The sequence below is a fragment of the Carcharodon carcharias genome, chromosome 36 (assembly GCF_017639515.1).
Source record: "Carcharodon carcharias isolate sCarCar2 chromosome 36, sCarCar2.pri, whole genome shotgun sequence".
NCBI lineage: Eukaryota > Metazoa > Chordata > Chondrichthyes > Lamniformes > Lamnidae > Carcharodon > Carcharodon carcharias.
In genome coordinates, this window is record NC_054502.1 from 4,843,243 (window position 1) to 4,866,021 (window position 22,779).

The 22,779-nt window shown below is 53.7% G+C and overlaps 1 protein-coding gene across 1 annotated transcript in view; it reads left to right on the forward strand.

Moving 5' to 3' along the window:
• Nucleotides 1-22,779, forward strand: part of LOC121272869 (GON-4-like protein) — a 155,440-nt gene that overhangs the window by 60,015 nt on the left and 72,646 nt on the right. The window contains exons 20-26 of the mRNA XM_041179706.1: nt 1-39; nt 711-2,372; nt 4,870-5,110; nt 6,464-6,645; nt 8,784-8,981; nt 12,014-12,157; nt 13,938-14,081. The exon at nt 1-39 is cut by the window's left edge and continues 78 nt beyond it. Of these exons, the coding sequence (XP_041035640.1) occupies nt 1-39; nt 711-2,372; nt 4,870-5,110; nt 6,464-6,645; nt 8,784-8,981; nt 12,014-12,157; nt 13,938-14,081 (2,610 nt within the window). The remainder of the gene's footprint in view (nt 40-710; nt 2,373-4,869; nt 5,111-6,463; nt 6,646-8,783; nt 8,982-12,013; nt 12,158-13,937; nt 14,082-22,779) is intronic.

Below are 22,779 nucleotides of genomic sequence, written 5' to 3' on the forward strand. Positions count from 1 at the left end.
ATTGAGAGAGAGGAGAACAAGCTTCCGTTCTGGCTTCAGGTGAGCACTGAAATCATCCTCACCTTCATCAACCGGCGCCATTAAGGTGAAGGATATCGCTGTTAGGATTTTGGGACACTGTCCCCATCAAACACTCCCTGGACAGGTACTGCACGGGGTTAGATACAGAGTAAAGCTCCCTCTACACTGTCCCCATCAAACTCTCCCACGACAGGTACAGCACGGGGTTAGATACAGAGTAAAACTCCCTCTACACTGTCCCCATCAAACTCTCCCAGGACAGGTACAGCACGGCGTTAGATACAGAGTAAAACTCCCTCTACACTGTCCCCATCAAACACTCCCAGTACAGGTGCAGCACGGGGTTAGATACAGAGTAAAGCTCCCTCTACACTGTCCCCATCAAACTCTCCCAGGACAGGTACAGCACGGCGTTAGATACAGAGTAAAGCTCCCTCTACACTGTCCCTGCTGCACTGTGCTGCGCCTGAAAGGGAGGTGGAATCCGATTGAATAGTGACTTGAAAAGAAAACTGGTTAATTATTAAAAAAGGAAACATTTACAGAGTGAGTGGGGAAAGCTGGTGTCATTGTGCAGCTCTCTCAATGAGCTGGCACAGAGCACGATGGGCTGAATGGCTTCATACTGTGTGTTTCTCTGACTCGTCTGCTGTGGGGAGTAATTCTGTCCTTGTCTTTTCTTATTACAGAGGAGTTTACCGTCAATCCGCAGGTGGTTTGAGCAGAGTAAAGCCGAGGCCAGATGTGGCAGTGAGGAGCCAGCGGGCAGTACCGAACCCGACACCAGCCTCCCGGGCTCTGAGCTCCCCGAGGGAGCAGGGGGACAGGGGCCAGAGGGCCGTGGGCAGTCAGCGGCTGCCCCCCTGCTGATCCCTCAGGGCATGGCGCTGCTGCTGAAACCCAAGGTCAGCCACCTGATGAAGAAGGAGTTACGGTGGCGCAAGCGCCGGCCCTCGGCGGGCAAGCCTGTCCTGATCCACCCAGCGGTCAAGAAAGTGCCCTCCAAACAGCCGGGGCCCCTGCTGCCCCCCAAGCAAGGTGCTCGACCCCCTCCTCGCCTGATCCAACCCGCTCCTTCGGGCCTGTCAATGCCCGTCATCTCCATCCCCCCGGCTCAGGGCGTACCTCCCCTCAGCGTGAACAAGCCTCCCCCTCCCCCCTGGCTAAACCCCAGCTCCGCCGGCAGGAAACCCCGAGGCAGACGGCCTGGGAGGAGCGACCCAAAGAGCAGGCGCCCCCGCCCGGCCCTGGTCCCCGTGTCCATTCAGAGAGCCCCGGTCATCCTGACCGTGCCGGCCGGCGTGAAGCTGGTCAGTCTGACCAGCGGCTGCAACGTGATCGACGTCCCTGCCGGACAGACCCTCCGCGTGGCCACCATGGTGGTGGGCCCCACCGCCTTCGCTTGCCCGGTGAAGCAGCCCTCCGCCGGCTCCCCAGCCAACGCAGCTCGGGACGCAGCCCAGCCCGGCGCAGCGGGAAGCCAGACGCCAGGCGAGAGAGCTGCAGCCCCCGGCGAGAACCTGCCTCCGGGCAGAGACCCGTCCGACCAAGGCGGTGCGGAGTTGGAGAGCAGAACAGCATCCCCTCGCCAAGCTGATCCAGGGAGCACTGCCGAACAGGCTGCAAAGAGTGAGGCTGCAGAGTGCGTCAGCCGGAGGGAGGGGGGACAGGTGAAGGAATCCCCCAGTCCTCCGCCGGAAAACGTGGGTGAGACTTGCGGCTCGGCCTCCGAGGAGCAGGCGGTGAAAGCTGAGCCAGCAGAGGACATGGACGCGGGGCCAAGTAAAGATCTGGCCCTCCCCCCTGGGGTCGCAGGGGAGGAGGAGCCGCCTGAAGACCTGGAGGAGCCACAGCCCGTGGACGAGACAGGGAAGGAGTCCCTCAGATCGGAGAGCTCGTCAGGAACCCCTCGTCAGGAGCCCCCGAGCACCGGGGAGGAGCAACAGGTCGTGCTGGGCCTTGGTCAAGAGCTGGACGTGGAAACGCCCCTGGAAAACCCGAGCCATCCGCTGCAGCAGCCTGACTCCGGAGCTCTTGCGGAGAAACCTTCCCCAGAGGGACGAGTATCAGCCACTGAAGGGGACGAGGAGGAAGCGCCAAGCTCCTCTGGGCAGGCCAAGGCGGATGAGGAGCTTGCGGAGAGGCTTCCTGAGAAATGCGATGAGGTTATCAGTGCTGAGGAGTTGGCAGTCAGCCCAGAGGACCTGAAAACTCAGATGGACAAAGCAGACAAAGATGGACAGGAGGAGGACGATGATGAGGATTTCGATGACCTGACGCAGGATGAGGAAGATGAAGAAGTTTTATCGTCGGCCTCAGAGGAGTCTGCACTCTCTGTCCCGGAGCTCCAGGTGAGAGGTTAGAAGGCAGAATGGATGTTGTTAAGGGAGTGAAGCGTGTGTCCATCAGTCTTATGACTGACGCAGTTGGTAAAGCGGAGTTATTTAAAAATCCCGGAGTAAAACTTTAAACAACTGTCATCACCTATATTTTTAAGTGATATGTTTGAGATGCAACTCTAAATTCAGGAATCAGACCACCAGTTCTCGAGAGGTTTTATATTAAACTAAATGAAACATTTTATTAATTTACACAAGTTAAATATATACACATGGCTACAAATTACTACTATCATAACTTCTGACAAATTCCTAAACTAATCTCCATTAAGGCGACAGCAACCCACAGATTTAACCAGACACCAGGCAAAGCATTTTCACCGTACGAATTCAAAATGTTCCTTTCACTTTGGTTCCTGTGGAGACAGTTGGAGGCTTACTGCTGCCTTGACCTTACATAGCCTCTGGCCCGCACACACAAAACCGCAATTGATTAGAAACAAAAATAAAAATAGCTGGAAAAACTCAGTGGGTCTGACAGCATCTGCGGAGAGGAACACAGTTAACGTTTCGAGTCCATATGACTCTTCATCAGAACTGAGAAATTCTAGAAACGAGGCGAAATATAAGCTGGTTGAGGGAGGGTGGGACAGGTAGAGCTGGATAGAGGGCCAGTGATAGGTGGAGGCAAAGAAGAGATTGCCAAAGATGTCATAGACAAAAGGACAAAGGTGTTGAAGGTGGTGATATTATCTAAAGGATGTGCTAATGGGGCCATTAAGGGTAGAAAGAAGGACGAACAAGGGACAATAGCCCTAGTGGGGGTGGGGTGGGTGGGGGGTAGGGATTGAAATAGGCTAAAAGGCGGAGATGAGACAATGGATGGAAATACATTTAAAAATAATGGAAATAGGTGGGAAAAGAAGAATATATTGAAAAAATATAAATTATTGGAAAAAGGGGAATCGGAAAAGGGGTGGGGATGGAGGAGACAGTTCATGATCTAAAGTTGTTGAAATCAATATTCAGTCCGGAAGGCTGTAAAGTGCCTAGTCGGAAGATGAGGTGCTGTTCCTCCAGTTTGCGTTGATTATATCCTGCTCATCTAATTGAATGTAAATTCTCATTGTATCACCAGCCCCTTTGAACTCCACCTCTTCCAACAATAAAACCCCGTTCGTAGTACCAATTTTATTAGTAATACAGGCATATTGCTTGGTCTCTGCTAGCTAGGTGCCAGATTTCACCCCATTTCTTGAATGCTCTATTCAAAAGATTCAAATGCACTCTACCTCTCTTACATCTCAAAACTAGTGCACATCAAAGCACCCAGACTAGCCGGCTTTAATCCAGACTAAACCTCTGTTTGAAAAAGAAAAATATTTTCCACCCATATTATATACACTTATAGCTTCATGACAATCAGGCAAAGCCATCTCTGAGGTGGCGCATGTATTTGGTGGATGGTGGAGATCCCACAGTGCTAGTTAAGGAAGTGTAGGAGGTTTCCCCAGAGTCTACATAACACAGGTCACTTCAATGCTCACTCCACGTGAAGCACTGATCCCCTCAGTTCACCTCTGTATGAACTCACCCATTGTTTACTCAGCCACATTTGGGCTCGAGATCCTTAACACTTCAGCTGCTGAATTGATGATGTTTGCTTGATGTATTCTCCAGCCCTTATAAAAGGGGCAGTGTCCCAGAGATTCACTAGCTGGACTTTATTATTTTATTCGTTGACAGGATGTGGGTGTCGCTGGCTGGGCCAGCACTTATTGCCCATCCCTAGTTGCCCTTGTTCCGTGAGCATTTAAGAGTCGACCACGTGGCTGTGGGTCTGGAGTCACATGTAGGCCAGACCGGGTAAGGACGGCAGATTTCCCTCCCTTAAAGGGACATTAACTGAACCAGATGGGTTTTTACAACAATCGACAATAGTCTCATGCTCATCATTCAATCCAGATTTTTATTGAATTCAAATTTCACCATCTGCCGTGGTGGGATTCAAACCCAGGTGCCCAGAGCATTACCCTGGGTCTCTGGATTACGAGTCCAGTGACAATACCACTACACCACCGCCTCCCCAGACTGAGAGTTAGTTTAGAATGGATGCAGAATAATCTTTTGTATTAAAATAAATTCTGGGTGAGTTCGGTGATTGCTCGGGTTCTGAAACTGGCGGTCTGAAATTTATCATCACTTGAGTTTTGCAGCAGTTATGATTCCCTAGATTAACCTGTTTAGACTCCTTCCCTCATAGGGAGTGCCTGAATGTCCTGATTTCTGGTGAGGGCATGGTCAGGTGATGCTTCCCTCAGTCGAATATCTGGCTGATGTCATCTGGCCTCGCAGGTAGTCAAACCTCCCCATCACGTTTGAGGGTGGGGGTGGTGGAGGGTGGCGTTTGAGGGTGGTGGGCTAATGCCCCTGATGAGGAGCGGGATGTAAAATGCGGCTTGCCGGCTGCGTGGCTGTTGAGATATTTTGTTGGCATCTCGTCACGCAGGAGACCATGGAGAAGCTGACGTGGCTGGCGTCAGAGCGGAGGCTCAGCCAAGAGGGCGACTCGGAGGAGGAGAACTCGCAGGAGGAGAATTCGGAGCCCGAGGAGGAGGAGGAGGTCGAGGGGCTGGACCTGTTGCAGAAGGAGGCGGACGGGGGGGCACGAGAGATGGCAGAGAAGGAAATGCAGGGCACGGGGTTTCCCACCGCGCGTGGCGAGATCAACACGGGCAGCTGCTTGCGAGGTAGGTTTCCCTCTTACATGCTGGGTGGAGCCAGGCGGTGGACACACTGGCGCTGTATGCTGGGCAGTGTCCCCCTCACCCTCTGGTGGGTGCAGACTCTGCTTGATATAACATAGCGCCATGCCAGTGGGAGGGAGGGAGGGATACTACAGTCAGTCTCAGACCCCCCTCCTGGGGTAGGGGCGGGGCGAGGGGGGGCCAGTGGGAGGGAGGGAGGGATACTACAGTCGGTCTCAGACCCCCCTCCTGGGGGAGGGGGGAGCAGTGAGTCTGGGATCCTGATGTTCTGATCCCTTGTGCCTTTGTTTCCGGTGAGGGCAAGATTGGGCTTAGAGGTGATGCCATCACTGGCCGAATGGCCTTCACTATTCCCAAGGCTATTAATAGCCTTGGCCTTGATGTCCAAACTCAACCAGAAAGCATTGTCAAGTAGGTAAGCGACTGGAATGTGGCTGTCTCTGTTTGACCTGCCCCCAGTGCGAGGGAATCCTGTCCACCTCCCCCCTCCCCCACCCAGTTATACACCCTGGAGGAGGTTTCCCCACACACAGGCAGTACTATTTAGACAGACTCTCGCTAGGATGGGATCTTTATAAACGTGTTGACCTCTGCCTTTCCTTTTGCTTAACATCTTAAGTTATCTCTCCTATACTTCAGCCACGCCCTCATTTCATCCTGTCTGCTTGTTCTCTCCTGTGGTTCTCTCTCTTTCCCTCTCTCTGTCCCTCTCCTTCTCCCTCTGTCCCTTCACTTGTCCCGTGGTGTCTGTCTCTTTCTCCTTGTGTGCCAGTTTTCTCTCTTGGTCTGTTTTGTTCTCCATCAGTTGCATTCTCTTTCACTTCCTCCCCCTCCTTCCCTCTTTCTCTGTCCTGGGGAGTGTGTGTATGTCTCTCCCCCTTGTCCTGTGATCTCCCTTCTTCCTTCCCTCCTTGTCCTGTGGTCTCTCTCTCTCTCTCCCTCTCCTTTAGATGTTTTCTTTGATATTTTGGCTTCCAGAGTGTTCAGTGTGGGACCACTAGTGTCGGTGCTGTGAAATAGTGTGACTCACATTAGTGTCACTCCCCCCCACTGCACCCACACCTGACTGTTGATCTGACCTGTGTTGCAGTGAGATGTGAAGAGCTGGGGATAATTTACACACACAGCATCCTGACTGGTTTACAGGAAAGAGCTGGGAAATGGGAATGGGGGAAACACTTTGTAAAGGAATAGCAGCCTAAATTTCAGAGGATGGAGGACCATGCTAGCTGGGGGGGCCCACACATGCTTGCTGCCCTTTTAGAATGTACAGAACCCTTAGTCCAATCCGAATGAGAATCCGGACAGGATTTTGTGGCTTTTTCCCGTTTCCAGGTGAAGTTCGGAAGCTGTCGGGAAAAGGCAAGGCCTCCTGTCGATCACGGGCAAAACGTGGGAGGAGGCGAATCAGTAAAGATACTTCTAAACTCTTACTGCTTTACGACGAAGACATTCTCAACAACGACCCACTCCGGGAGCAGAAGGACATGGCGTTTGCACAGGCATACCTGAGCAAGGTGAGCGGGTGTACCTGAGCGAGGTGAGCGGGTGTACCCGAGCGAGGTGGGCGGGTGTACCTGAGCGAGGTGGGCGGGTGTACCTGAGCGAGGTGAGCGGGCGTACCTGAGCGAGGTGAGCGGGTGTACCCGAGCGAGGTGAGCGGGTGTACCCGAGCGAGGTGGGCGGGTGTACCCGAGCGAGGTGAGCGGGCGTACCTGAGCGAGGTGGGCGGGTGTACCTGAGCGAGGTGAGCGGGTGTACCCGAGCGAGGTGAGCGGGTGTACCCGAGCGAGGTGGGCGGGTGTACCTGAGCGAGGTGAGCGGGCGTACCTGAGCGAGGTAGGCGGGCGTACCTGAGCGAGGTGAGCGGGCGTACCTGAGCGAGGTGAGCGGGCGTACCTGAGCGAGGTGGGCGGGCGTACCTGAGCGAGGTGAGCGGGCGTACCTGAGCGAGGTGAGCGGGCGTACCTGAGCGAGGTGAGCGGGCGTACCCGAGCGAGGTGAGCGGGCGTACCTGAGCGAGGTGAGCGGGCGTACCCGAGCGAGGTGAGCGGGCGTACCCGAGCGAGGTGAGCGGGCGTACCCGAGCGAGGTGAGCGGGCGTACCCGAGCGAGGTGAGCGGGCGTACCCGAGCGAGGTGGGCGGGCGTACCCGAGCGAGGTGGGCGGGCGTACCCGAGCGAGGTGGGCGGGCGTACCCGAGCGAGGTGGGCGGGCGTACCCGAGCGAGGTGGGCGGGCGTACCCGAGCGAGGTGGGCGGGCGTACCCGAGCGAGGTGAGCGGGCGTACTCTAGCGAGGTGAGCGGGTGTACCTGAGCAAGGTGAGCGGGCGTACCTGAGCAAGGTGAGCGGGTGTACACCAGCGAGGTGAGCAGGCGTACTCTAGCGAGGTGAGCGGGCGTACCTGAGCGAGGTGAGCGGGTGTACTCCAGCGAGGTGAGCGGGTGAACTCCAGCGAGGTGAGCGGGTGTACACCAGCAAGGTGAGCGGGCGTACTCTAGCGAGGTGAGCGGGCGTACCTGAGCGAGGTGAGCGGGTGTACTCCAGCGAGGTGAGCGGGTGTACTCCAGCGAGGTGAGCGGGCGTACCTGAGCAAGGTGAGCGGGTGTACTCCAGCGAGGTGAGCGGGTGTACTCCAGCGAGGTGAGCGGGCGTACCTGAGCGAGGTGAGCGGGCGTACCTGAGCGAGGTGAGCGGGCGTACCTGAGCGAGGTGAGCGGGCGTACTCCAGCGAGGTGAGCGGGCGTACTCCAGCGAGGTGAGCGGGCGTACCTGAGCAAGGTGAGCGGGCGTACCTGGGCGAGGTGAGCGGGCGTACCTGGGCGAGGTGAGCGGGCGTACCTGGGCGAGGTGAGCGGGCGTACCTGAGCGAGGTGAGCGGGCGTACCTGAGCGAGGTGAGCGGGCGTACTCCAGCGAGGTGAGCGGGCGTACCTGAGCAAGGTGAGCGGGTGTACCTGAGCGAGGTGAGCGGGCGTACTCCAGCGAGGTGAGCGGGCGTACTCCAGCGAGGTGAGCGGGTGTACCTGAGCGAGGTGAGCGGGTGTACCTGAGCGAGGTGAGCGGGCGTACCTGAGCGAGGTGAGCGGGCGTACTCCAGCGAGGTGAGCGGGCGTACCTGAGCGAGGTGAGCGGGCGTACCTGAGCGAGGTGAGCGGGCGTACCTGAGCGAGGTGAGCGGGCGTACCTGAGCGAGGTGAGCGGGCGTACTCCAGCGAGGTGAGAGGGCGTACTTGAGCGAGGTGGGCGGGCGTACCCGAGCGAGGTGAGCGGGCGTACTCCGGCGAGGTGGGCGGGCGTACTCCAGCGAGGTGGGCGGGCGTACTCCAGCGAGGTGGGCGGGCGTACCCGAGCGAGGTGGGCGGGCGTACCTGAGCGAGGTGAGCGGGTGTGGGAGCTGTGATGAATGTTGAATTGGTCACATTTTGTACCACAGGGATGTTTCTATCTTATAGTTATTTCTATAATTTTTCTGTTGCTGGTCTGTGTAAATTAGGCTCATTGCTAATAGCTGGTGGGGCACGCTGGCTGGGTTTCTAACCCCCCGCCCCCACCGACCCACCCACCCACCCCAGCTCTGGCTATCAGAATGTGGGAGTTGAACTGGTTCGATCACTGGGCCCACTGCCTGATCCTGTCTCCTTTATTCCCTGAGGTGCGAGAGGCTTTGCAGGACGTTCCTGGCAAGTATGAGGAGTTCCTGAGGATATTGTACGACTTTGAGACCAACCCTGACCAGCGCACGGCTGTCGACCTGTATGGAGACCTGTGCGATATCATCCAGGAGTGGCCCCAGTTGCTGAAGGACTTTGCGGCCTTTCTTCTCCCTGAGCAGGCCCTGCAGTGTGGACTGGTGAGATTATCACCCAGGTGAGGGTGGGAGGGGAGGGGGGCGGGAGCTGAGACTGGGAAACTCTTCAAATCCCAGGGAACACACAATCAAAGTGAAATGGGAAGCCGGGGGTGGGGGGGGTATTTTCCCCATCTCAGCCTTCATGATATTGGCTGGAGTAATTGTGCTCTGGGACCTCCCCCACCCCCCCCCCCCCCCACCCTAACCACCACCTCGCACCTCAGGAAGGGTGGAATGACCTTGGGAGAGGGAGCAGTGCAGATTCACTGAAAGGCTTACAGTTTGAGGACGGGCCTGACTTTTGTTGCCTCAGATCAAGAAGGTTAAGCAGTGACCTATTGAGGTGTTAAAATGTGGTGTCGATAAGTTCCTGAGGTGGGAGAGTCCAGAACGAGGGAGGCGAAGGTTAGCGTTGGTGCTCGTGGTAAAAGCAGGAAGATCTGCACGCACGCGGTGGTGGACGCCTGGATCTCTGGAGCTCTCTCCCCATCACCCCCGCCCCCCGCCCCCCTGCCCCAGAAAGATTTTTGAGGCCAATCGAAAATGTTAAAAACAGGAATGAATAAGATCTTCTGGATCAGGTTATTGAGGGTTACAGAGTGAATGGACCTGTGGTGGAGATCAGCCATGATCTAATCGAACGGCAGAATAGGCCTGGGGGCAAGGGTGTGGTGGTGCTGAGCAGTCTTCCAGCTCCTATTTGTGGGATCACTGGGGTAAGATCACTGCCGGAGAGAGTAAGGAATGAATTTCTGAAGTCAGAGTGTGGTACAATGAGAGGGCACCTGCCTTCTTACCCTGACCATAGCCCGTCTAATAATTACCCTCTTTCCCCCATTTCACCAATCGCTCACCTATTCTGGGTTTATCCTGGCTCCCCATGGCTTTTGAGTGATAATTAAAAGCCGTTTGTGTGGAACTGTGCTGAAATCCTTTTCAATGACATACAGTTTGTCATGACAGTCCATGTGGGCTGAACCTTCCTCAGAGTCCAATTTGAAGTAGTTTTACTGTACCTGATTACTCCTGCTAAGCCTGACAACTGCATTATTTCGGGTGCAATGGAAGTAAGACTGGATATCTGGAGGTAACCTCTCTGGGACGTTGGACCGAGTATGTCGATGTAATCACATACACACTTTGTTGCCAGCAAAGTTAGTTCTTTCTCTCGACTGCAGAGCCCAGCATAACATTTATAAACGCTAACGTGGGCTGACTGGCTGCAGGATCACACAGATGCTTTATTATTATCATCCCTCTGCTGTGGATGAGAAACCGTCAAATCCACGAGCCAATCGCAGACACACAGCCCAAACCCCATCATCCGATCACACAGGGCCTCGAGCTGCTTATGTTCAAACTCACGAGCTGCCCAGCCACCCCACCCAGCTGCCTTCTCTTGTGACCATTTGGTCCTGGTACAAGGGCAGCTGTGGCTACACAATAAAGTATGTCTCTACGTCAGGGGAGCATGACTTTCCTAACTTCTGAGAGGCATCTACGATTCTCTCAGGAGGTAACGAGGCTTCTTTACCTGTTACCACATTGTAGTCAAGGGTCCTAAACTCAATGCCGAAACACAGTTCCATAAGACCAGAAATTAGGCCAATCGGCCCATCGAGTCTGCTCCGCCATTCGATCACGGCTGATAAGTTTCTCAACCCCATTCTCCCGCCTTCTCCCCGTAACCTTTGATCCCCTTACCAATCAAGAACCTATCTATCTCAGTTCGCTCTGCTCTTTCTGATATCCCTCTATCTTTCACATAGCTTATTTCCATTATTCTGTTAACCTTTTATAAAACCATCAGCTTAATATTTAAAATGGTTTTCTATTCATTCATGGGATGTGGGATTCTCTGGCTGGACCCAGCACTGATTGCCCATAAAAACAAAAAAACTGCGGATGCTGCGAAGGGTCATGAGGACTCGAAACGTCAACTCTTTTCTTCTCCACCGATGCTGCCAGACCATTTATTGCCCATCCCTAATTGCCCCTTGAGAAGGTGGTGGGTGAGCTGCCTTCTTGAACCGCTGCGGTCCCTGTGGTGTAGGTACACCCACTATGCTGTTAGGAGAAATCGCCCGAAGCGGCCCGGTTTATTCACCTCACGGTGAGGCTACAGGGATGCCTGGGTCAGTCTTGCCACCCTTTTTGAACTGGGCCACCTTGAGCCTGTTTCCAGTCTGCTGGGACCTCCCCAGCATCCAGTCATCCCCTCATAATGACTGTCTTTTAAATCTCCTCTCTGGTCTTGGGCAAGTCCCGTCTATCTCTGGGGTTTATCCAGTTTCAGCCTTCATTCTGCCTGGGGAGTCCATCTCACTTGTATAGAGGTCGTTAATGTTACAGTGAGATCTCTTCCCTTGGAGTCAGTGTGGCGGGGGAGGGGCTGTGGTGTAGTTGGTGTGTCTCTCAGGGTCGATCTAGTGAGCTCAGAAGAAATAGTTAATCACAGTGTGAACTATCCTGTTCTGACTCTCTCTTCCCCTCCTAAAGGGATATGAATGAACTAACTGGGATTTTTTTAAACAATCCACCAGCTTCAAGAATTTTATTCCTAGATTCTTTAAGCTGGACTCAAAATGCACCCCCCATTGACCTCATTCAGAATATAGGAGCAGGAGTAGGCCATTCGGCCCCTCAAGGCTGTTCTCCATTCGGTAAAACAATGGCTAATCTTCTACCTCAACTCCACTTTACTGCCCTGCCCTGTGCTCTCTGGGTTATTAGACCTGAGCTGCTGGGGTCATTGGCCAGTTACAGAGCCATAACGTCACTGGAGTTATCGGACGAGGGATAGGCACCTTGGCGTGACTTCTGCTGGGGTCATTGGCCAGTTACAGAGCCATAACGTCACTGGAGTTATCGGACGAGGGATAGGCACCTTGGCGTGACTTTTCCAGCCCGTCACCCCAAAAGCCCTCTCTCTGTGTGGGGACAGGTCCAAGCTTGCTCTGCGCATGTGTCCGTTCGCTTGCTGCGTCTCAGTTGGGTGTCTGTGTGTGAGAGACCGTGTCTTCTTCCTTCAGTTTGAGGAGCAGCAGGCGTTCGACAAGAGCCGCAAGTTCCTTCGCCAGCTGGAGATCTGCTTTGCTGAGAACCCGTCCCATTACCAGAAGATTATCAAGGCACTGCAGAGCTGCATGGTGTGCTCTCCACCGGACATAGCCGAGGTGAGGTGGGGAGCAGGGCTCAGCAGCTGCTACTCTCCCCTTCCGAGCAGCTGAGGTGCCTCGTCTGCCTGGCAGGTTTCAGTAGGTCCTCGCTGTTGACTCACAAACAGGAACAGTCAGTTATAGGCTTCATTGCTGAGCGAAGTTAGGGAGAGCTATCAGCTTTAGGAGGGCAGAGGAATCTGCAGGGCTGGGGAAGGTCCCTGCTCTCTGTAGTCTTTTCAGGAATGGCCTCTTTGATGCCACATATGCTTTGGGATACGGAGACTTTGCACAGGAACACTGAAGGGACCTTTTCCTGTTCCTGTTAAAGCACAATGGTAGGGCAGTGTGGAGGGAGCTTTACCCTGTATCCAACACTGTGCTGTACCTGTCCTGGGAGTGTTTGATGGGGACAGTGTAGAGGGAGCTTTACTCTGTATCTAACCCCGTGCTGTACCTGTCCTGGGAGTGTTTGATGGGGACAGTGTAGAGGGAGCTTTACTCTGTATCTAACCCCGTGCTGTACCTGTCCTGGGAGTGTTTGATGGGGACAGTGTAGAGGGAGCTTTACTCTGTATCTAACCCCGTGCTGTACCTGTCCTGGGAGTGTTTGATAGGGACAGTGTAGAGGGAGATTTACACTGTATCTAACCCCGTGCTGTACCTGTCCTGGGAGTGTTTGATGGGGACGGTGTAGACGGAGCTTTACTCTGTATCTAACCCCGTGCTGTACCTGTCCTGGGAGTGTTTGATGGGGACAGTGTAGAGGGAGATTTACTCTGTATCTAACCCTGTGTTGTACCTGTCCTGGGAGTGTTTGATGGAGACAGTGTAGAGGGAGCTTTACTCTGTATCTAACCCCGTGCTGTACCTGCCCTGGGAGTGTTTGATGGGGACAGTGTAGAGGGAGATTTACTCTGTATCTAACCCCGTGCTGTACCTGTCCTGGGAGTGTTTGATGGGGACAGTGTAGAGGGAGCTTTACTCTGTGTTTAACCTCGTGCTGTACCTGTCCTGGGAGTGTTTGATGGGGACAGTGTAGAGGGAGCTTTACTCTGTATCTAACCCCGTGCTGTACCTGTCCTGGGAGTGTTTGATGGGGACAGTGTAGAGGGAGATTTACTCTGTATCTAACGCCGTGCTGTCCCTGCCCTGGGAGTGTTTGATGGGGACAGTGTAGAGGGAGATTTACTCTGTATCTAACCCCGTGCTGTACCTATCCTGGGAGTGTTTGATGGGGACAGTGTAAAGGGAGATTTACTCTGTATCTAACCCCGTGCTGTACCTGTCCTGGGAGTGTTTGATGGGGATAGTGTAGAGGGAGCTTTACTCTGTATCTAACCCCGTGCTGTACCTGTCCTGGGAGTGTTTGATGGGGATAGTGTGGAGGGAGCTTTACTCTGTATCTAACCCCGTGCTGAACCTGTCCTTGGAGTGTTTGATGGGGACAGTGTAGAGGGAGCTTTACTCTGTATCTAACCCCGTGCTGCACCTGTCCTGGGAGTGTTTGATGGGGACAGTGTAGAGGGAGCTTTACTCTGTATCTAACCCCGTGCTGTACCTGTCCTGGGAGTGTTTGATGTGGACAGTGTAGAGGGAGATTTACTCTGTATCTAACCCCGTGCTGTACCTGTCCTGGGAATGTTTGATGGGTCAGTTGGTGCTTTCTAAATTAATATCACACTGCTCACCATTTCCTTCTTAAAGTGGCTGATTGAAAAGATTCTTTTCTCCCTCTATTTCTCTCTTTCCTCTGTCCTGTCCCCTGTCCATTTCCTTCTCCCCTGCGCATGTAAAGCTGAAGGTGCAGGTGTGGCAGCTGCTGAAGGGCCATCACCACCTCCAGGACGAGTTCTCCCTGTTCTTTGACAACCTGCGGCCACCAACCAGCAGAATGAGTGACTTTGAAGAGGTGAATTGGACTGAGGACAAGGAATATGAGGTGAGGAATTGGAGCAAAGAGGCTGCACCCAGCCTCCTGACAGTTCCAGGGGGCCCTTTGAGGATATCTCTTTGGGGATGTGGGGGAGTGCTGGGGGTTCACAGACAGGGAGTGTCCCCTCCCCAAACGCACGATGGACCAGGGGGTATCGGAGGATAGATACTCCCTGCCCCGTGTTGTGACTGATCAACTGACTTAAGGAGCAGAGAAATAATACTGATTTACAATAAATCTGTTGAATTAATGGTTGGCTAAATGCCCTCTGCTGGTAGTCAGCAAATGTATAGCCTCCTCCAGTCCTCGCCCAGCTTCGAGCCCCCACCATACCCAGGGTGAGTTCACTAATCCCATCGCAGCCTTGCTCCAGTAGTGGAATGCCAGTGGAGGGGTGAGAGTGACAGCCTCCGACATCGAGACTGAGATCCACTGGGTACATCATCAAAGCCAGGGCTACTATCGGTCAAAGGTGGACCTGCAGTGATCGGACTCCTGTCTGATCCAGAGAAAAATGAGACTGGTCGCTGGGGTGCAATTATATCAGTTCCAGATAATCACTGCAGGAGTTCCTCAGGGTGGTGTCCTCAGCCCAACCATGTTCTGCTGCTTCATCAGTGACCCTCCTTCCATCTTCAGAGCAGTGATGGGGGCTGTTCACTGGTGGCTGCACGATGTTTGCCTTAATTCAAAACTCCTCTAGCTGCAACAGCTCACACCAAGCCCTGAGTAACAGCCAGACTTGGACCGACAAGTGACAGGTTCATATTTGTTTCACATATTTACTACATAGAATTTACAGCACACCTGCTCCATGCTGATGATTCTGCTCCACACGAGCCTCCTCCCACACACCTCCCCCACATCTCACCCCATCACCCTACCATTCTTATTCCTTTCTCCCTCATGTGTTTATCCGGCTTCCCCTCAAATGCATCATAACCTGAAGATGACCAGCTCCATTCCTGTCATCACAATCTGAGAGACTGGGCAGTAGGAGTGGGGCCTCTGTGCTGAGAAACACACCTACCAGCCCAGAAAAGCCTTTTCACCATGTAGAATTTGCCAATTAGGTGAAGGATGAATTACTCGCCATCTCCCCACAACTCTCACCATTCCAACTTGGCCAATATTCCTTCTTTGTTGCTCGATCGATATCCTGGAGTTCTCTCCACCCACAGCTAACAACACGGTGTGCGCACCACTGTACTACAGACTGCAGTGGCTCAGGGAGAGGGTCCATCACTGTACCACAGACTGTAGTGGCTCAGGCAGAGGGTCCATCACTGTAACACAGACTGAAGTGGCTCAGGGAGAGGGTGCATCACTGTAACACAGACTGTAGTGGCTCAGACAGAGGGTCCATCACTGTAACACAGACTGTAGTGGCTCAAGGAGAGGGTCCATCACTGTAACACAGACTGTGGTGGCTCAGGGAGAGGGTCCATCACTGTAACACAGTCTGCAGTAGCTCAGACAGAGGGTCTCTCACTGTAACACAGACTGTAGTGGCTCAGGGAGAGGGTCCATCACTGTAACACAGACTGTGGTGGCTCAGGGAGAGGGTCCATCACTGTAACACAGACTGTAGTGGCTCAGGGAGAGGGTCCATCACTGTAACACAGACTGTAGTGGCTCAGACAGAGAGTCCATCACTGTAACACAGACTGTAGTGGCTCAGGGAGAGGGTCCATCACTGTAACACAGACTGCAGTGGCTCAGACAGAGGGTCCATCACTGTAACACAGACTGTAGTGGCTCAGGGAGAGGGTCCATCACTGTAACACAGACTGTAGTGTCTCAGGGAGAGGGTCCATCACTGTAACACAGACTGTAGTGGCTCAGGGAGAGGGTCCATCACTGTAACACAGACTGTAGTGGCTCAGGGAGAGGGTCCATCACTGTAACACAGACTGTAGTGGCTCAGGGAGAGGGTTCATCACTGTAACACAGACTGTAGTGGCTCAGGGAGAGGGTCCATCACTGTAACACAGACTGTAGTGGCTCAGGGAGAGGGTCCATCACTGTAACACAGACTGTAGTGGCTCAGACAGAGGGTCCATCACTGTAACACAGACTGTAGTGGCTCAGACAGAGGGTCCATCACTGTAACACAGACTGTAGTGGCTCAGGGAGAGGGTCCATCACTGTAACACAGACTGTAGTGGCTCAGACAGAGGGTCCATCACTGTAACACAGACTGTAGTGGCTCAGGGAGAGGGTCCATCACTGTAACACAGACTGTAGTGGCACAGGGACAGGGTCTCTCACTGTAACACAGACTGTAGTGGCTCAGACAGAGGGTCCATCACTGTAACACAGACTGTAGTGGCTCAGGGAGAGGGTCCATCACTGTAACACAGACTGTAGTGGCTCAGGGACAGGGTCTCTCACTGTAACACAGACTGTAGTGGCTCAGACAGAGGGTCCATCACTGTAACACAGACTGTAGTGGCTCAGGGAGAGGGTCTCTCACTGTAACACAGACTGTAGTGCTCAGAGAGAGGGTCCATCATTAATACAGACTGTAGTGGCTCAGGGAGAGGGTCTCTCACTGCAACACAGACTGTAGTGGCTCAGGGAGAGGGTCTCTCACTGTAACACAGACTGTAGTGGCTCAGGGAGAGGGTCCATCACTGTAACACAGACTGTAGTGGCTCAGGGAGAGGGTCTCTCACTGTAACACAGACTGTAGTGGCTCAGGGAGAGGGTCTCTCACTGTAACACAGACTGTAGTGGCTCAGGGAGAGGGTCCATCACTGTAACAAAGACTGTAGAGGCTCAGGGAGAGGGTCCATCACTGTAACACAGACTGTAGTGGCTCAGGGAGAGGGTCCATCACTGTAACACAGACTGTAGTGGCTCAGGGAGAGGGTCCATCACTGTACCACAGACTGTAGTGGCTCAAGGAGAGTGTCCATCACTGTAACACAGACTGCAGTGGCTCAGGGAGAGTGTCCATCACTGTAACACAGACTGTAGTGGCTCAGAGAGAGGGTCCATCACTTTAACACAGACTAGTGGCTCAGGGAGAGGGTCCATCACTGTAACACAGACTGTAGTGGCTCAGGGAGAGGGTCCATCACTGTAACACAGCCTACAGTGGCTCAGGGAGAGGGTCCATCACTGTAACACAGACTGTAGTGGCTCAGGGAGACGGTCTGTCACTGTAACACAGACTGTAGTGGCTCAGGGAGAGAGTCCATCACTGTAACACAGACTGTAGTGGCTCAGGGAGAGGTTCCATCACTGTAACACAGACTGTAGTGGCTCAGGGAGAGGGTCCATCACTGTAACACAGACTGTAGTGGCTCAGGGAGAGGGTCTCTCACTGTAACACAGACTGTAGTGGCTCAGGGAGAGGGTCCATCACTGTAACACAGACTGCAGTGGCTCAGGGAGAGGGTCCATCACTGTAACACAGACTGTAGTGGCTCAGGGAGAGGGTCTCTCACTGTAACACAGACTGTAGTGGCTCAGGGAGAGGGTCCATCACTGTAACACAGACTGTAGTGGCTCAGGGAGAGGGTCCATCACTGTAACACAGACTGTAGTGGCTCAGGGAGAAGGTCTCTCACTGTAACACAGACTGTAGTGGCTCAGGGAGAGGGTCCATCACTGTAACACAGACTGTAGTGGCTCAGGGAGAGGGTCCATCACTGTTCCACAGACTGTAGTGGCTCAGGGAGAGGGTCCATCACTGTAACACAGACTGTAGTGGCTCAGGGAGAGGGTCTCTCACTGTAACACAGACTGTAGTGGCTCAGGGAGAGGGTCCATCACTGTAACACAGACTGCAGTGGCTCAGGGAGAGGGTCCATCACTGTAACACAGACTGTAGTGGCTCAGGGAGAGGGTCCATCACTGTACCACAGACTGTAGTGACTCAAGGAGAGTGTCCATCACTGTAACACAGACTGTAGTGGCTCAGGGAGAGTGTCCATCACTGTAACACAGACTGTAGAAGCTCAGGGAGAGGGTCCATCACTTTAACACAGACTGAAGTGGCTCAGGGAGAGGGTCCATCACTGTAACACAGACTGTAGTGGCTCAGGTAGAGTCTCCATCACTGTAACACAGAATATAGTGCCTCAGGGAGAGGGTCCATCACTGTGACACAGACTGTAGTGGCTCAGGGAGAGGGTCCATCACTGTAACACAGACTGTAGTGGCTCGGTTAGAGGGTCTCTCACTGTAACACAGACTGTAGTGGCTCAGGGAGAGGGTCTCTCACTGTAACACAGACTGTAGTGGTTCAGACAGAGTGTCCATCACTGTAACACAGACTGTAGTGGCTCAGGGAGAGGGTCTGTCACTGTAACACAGACTGTAGTGGCTCAGGGAGAGAGTCCATCACTGTAACACAGACTGTAGTGTCTCAGGGAGAGGTTCCATCACTGTAACACAGACTGTAGTGGCTCAGGGAGAGGGTCCATCACTGTAACACAGACTATAGTGGCTCAGGGAGAAGGTCTCTCACTGTAACACAGACTGTAGTGGGTCAGGGAGAGGGTCCCACACTGTAACACAGACTGCAGTGGCTCAGGGAGAGGGTCCATCACTGTAACACAGACTGTAGTGGCTCAGGGAGAGGGTCCATCACTTTAACACAGACTGCAGTGGCTCAGGGAGAGGGTCCATCACTGTAACACAGAATGTAGTGTTCAGGGAGAGGGTCCATCACTGTAACACAGACTGTAGTGTCTCAGGGAGAGATTCCATCACTGTAACACAGACTGTAGTGGCTCAGGGAGAGGGTCTCTCACTGTAACACAGACTGTAGTGGTTCAGGGAGAGGGTCCATCACTGTAACACAGACTGTAGTGGCTCAGGGAGAGGGTCCATCACTGTAACACAGACTGTAGTGGCTCAGGGAGAAGGTCTCTCACTGTAACACAGACTGTAGTGGCTCAGGGAGAGGGTCCATCACTGTAACACAGACTGTAGTGGCTCAGGGAGAGGGTCCATCACTGTTCCACAGACTGTCGTGGCTCAGGGAGAGGGTCCATCACTGTAACACAGACTGTAGTGGCTCATGGAGAGGGTCTCTCACTGTAACACAGACTGTAGTGGCTCATGGAGAGGGTCTCTCACTGTAACACAGACTGTAGTGGCTCAGGGAGAGGGTCCATCACTGTAACACAGACTGCAGTGGCTCAGGGAGAGGGTCTCTCACTGTAACACAGACTGTAGTGGCTCTGGGAGAGGGTCCATCACTGTAACACAGACTGCAGTGGCTCAGGGAGCGGGTCCATCACTGTAACACAGACTGTAGTGGCTCAGGGAGAGGGTCTATCACTGTAACACAGACTGTAGTGGCTCAGGGAGAGGGTCTCTCACTGTAACACAGACTGTAGTGGCTCAGGGAGAGGGTCCATCACTGCAACACAGACTGTAGTGGCTCAGGGAGAAGATCTCTCACTGTAACACAGACTGTAGTGGCTCTGGGAGAGGGTCCATCACTGTAACACAGACTGTTGTGGCTCAGGGAGAAAGTCTCTCACTGTAACACAGACTGTAGTGGCTCAGGGAGAGGGTCCATCACTGTAACACATACTGTAGTGGCTCAGGGAGAAGGTCTCTCACTTTAACACAGACTGTAGTGGCTCAGGGAGAGGGTCCATCACTTTAACACAGACTGTAGTGGCACAGGGAGAGGGTCCATCACTGTTCCACAGACTGTAGTGGCTCAGGGAAAGGGTCCCTCACTGTAACACAGACTGTAGTGGCTCAGGAGAGGGTCCATCACTGTACCACAGACTGTAGTGGCTCAGGGAGAGGGTCCATCACTGTAACACAGACTGTAGTGGCTCAGGGAGATGGTCCATGACTGTTACACAGACTGTAGTGGCTCAGGGAGAGGGTCCATCACTGTAACACAGTCTGCAGTGGCTCAGGGAGAGGGTCCATCACTGTAACACAGACTGTAGTGGCTCAGGAGAGGGTCCATCACTGTAACACAGACTGTAGTGGCTCAGGGAGAGGGTCTCTCACTGTAACACAGACTGTTGTGGCTCAGGGAGAGGTCTCTCACTGTAACACAGACTGTAGTGGCTCAGGGAGAGGGTCCATCACTGTAACACAGACTGTAGTGGCTCAGGGAGAGGGTCCATCACTGTAACACAGACTGTAGTGGCTCAGGGAGAGGGTCCATCACTGTAACACAGACTGCAGTGGCTCAGGGAGAGGGTCCATCACTGTAACACAGACTGTAGTGGCTCAGGGAGAGGGTCTCTCACTGTAACACAGACTGTAGTGGCTCAGGGAGAGGGTCCATCACTGTAACACAGACTGTAGTGGCTCAGACAGAGGGTCCATCACTGTAACACAGACTGTAGTGGCTCAGGGAGAGGGTCTCTCACTGTAACACAGACTGTAGTGGCTCAGGGAGAGGGTCCATCACTGTAACACAGACTGTAGTGGCTCAGGGAGAGGGTCCATCACTGTAACACAGACTGTAGTGGCTCAGGGAGAGGGCCAATAACTGTAACACAGACTGTAGTGGCTCAGGGAGAGGGTCCATCACTGTAACACAGACTGTAGTGGCTCAGGGAGAGGGTCCATCACTGTAACACAGACTGTAGTGGCTCAGGGAGAGGGTCCATCACTGTAACACAGACTGCAGTGGCTCAGGGAGAGGGTCCATCACTGTAACACAGACTGTAGTGGCTCAGGGAGAGGGTCCATCACTGTAACACAGACTGTAGTGGCTCAGGGAGAGGGTCCATCACTGTAACACAGACTGTAGTGGCTCAGGGAGAGGGTCCATCACTGTAACACAGACTGTAGTGGCTCAGGGAGAGGGTCCATCACTGTAACACAGACTGTAGTGGCTCAGGGAGAGGGTCCATCACTGTAACACAGACTGTAGTGGCTCAGGGAGAGGGTCCATCACTGTAACACAGACTGTAGTGGCTCAGGGAGAGGGTCCATCACTGTAACACAGACTGTAGTGGCTCAGGGAGAGGGTCCATCACTGTAACACAGACTGTAGTGGCTCAGGGAGAGGGTCCATCACTGTAACACAGACTGTAGTGGCTCAGGGAGAGGGTCCATCACTGTAACACAGACTGTAGTGGCTCAGGGAGAGGGTCCATCACTGTAACACAGACTGTAGTGGCTCAGGGAGAGGGTCCATCACTGTAACACAGACTGTAGTGGCTCAGGGAGAGGGTCCATCACTGTAACACAGACTGTAGTGGCTCAGGGAGAGGGTCCATCACTGTAACACAGACTGTAGTGGCTCAGGGAGAGGGTCCATCACTGTAACACAGACTGTAGTGGCTCAGGGAGAGGGTCCATCACTGTAACACAGACTGTAGTGGCTCAGGGAGAGGGTCCATCACTGTAACACAGACTGTAGTGGCTCAGGGAGAGGGTCCATCACTGTAACACAGACTGTAGTGGCTCAGGGAGAGGGTCCATCACTGTAACACAGACTGTAGTGGCTCAGGGAGAGGGTCTCTCACTGTAACACAGACTGTAGTGGCTCAGGGAGAGGGTCCATCACTGTAACACAGACTGTAGTGGCTCAGGGAGAGGGTCCATCACTGTAACACAGACTGTAGTGGCTCAGGGAGAGGGTCCATCACTGTAACACAGAGTGTAGTGGCTCAGGGAGAGGGTCCATCACTGTAACACAGACTGTAGTGGCTCAGGGAGAGGGTCCATCACTGTAACACAGACTGTAGTGGCTCAGGGAGAGGGTCCATCACTGTAACACAGTCTGCAGTGGCTCAGGGAGAGGGTCCATCACTGTAACACAGACTGTAGTGGCTCAGGGAGAGGGTCCATCACTGTAACACAGACTGTAGTGGCTCAGGGAGAGGGTCCATCACTGTAACACAGACTGTAGTGGCTCAGGGAGAGGGTCCATCACTGTAACACAGACTGTAGTGGCTCAGGGAGAGGGTCCATCACTGTAACACAGACTGTAGTGGCTCAGGGAGAGGGTCCATCACTGTAACACAGACTGTAGTGGCTCAGGGAGAGGGTCCATCACTGTAACACAGACTGTAGTGGCTCAGGGAGAGGGTCCATCACTGTAACACAGACTGTAGTGGCTCAGGGAGAGGGTCCATCACTGTAACACAGACTGTAGTGGCTCAGGGAGAGGGTCCATCACTGTAACACAGACTGTAGTGGCTCAGGGAGAGGGTCCATCACTGTAACACAGACTGTAGTGGCTCAGGGAGAGGGTCCATCACTGTAACACAGACTGTAGTGGCTCAGGGAGAGGGTCCATCACTGTAACACAGACTGTAGTGGCTCAGGGAGAGGGTCCATCACTGTAACACAGTGTGTAGTGGCTCAGGGAGAGGGTCCATCACTGTAACACAGACTGTAGTGGCTCAGGGAGAGTGTCCATCACTGTAACACAGACTGTAGTGGCTTGGGGAGAGGGTCTCTCACTGTAAAACAGACTGTAGTGGCTCAGGGAGAAGGTCTTCACTGTAACACAGACTGTAGTGGCTCAGGGAGAGGGTCCATCACTAACACAGACTGTAGTGGCTCAGGGAGAGGGTCCATCACTGTAACACAGACTGTAGTGGCTCAGGGAGAGGGTCCATCACTGTAACACAGACTGTAGTGGCTCAGGGAGAGGGTCCATCACTGTAACACAGACTGTAGTGGCTCAGGGAGAGGGTCCATCACTGTAACACAGACTGTAGTGGCTCAGGGAGAGGGTCCATCACTGTAACAC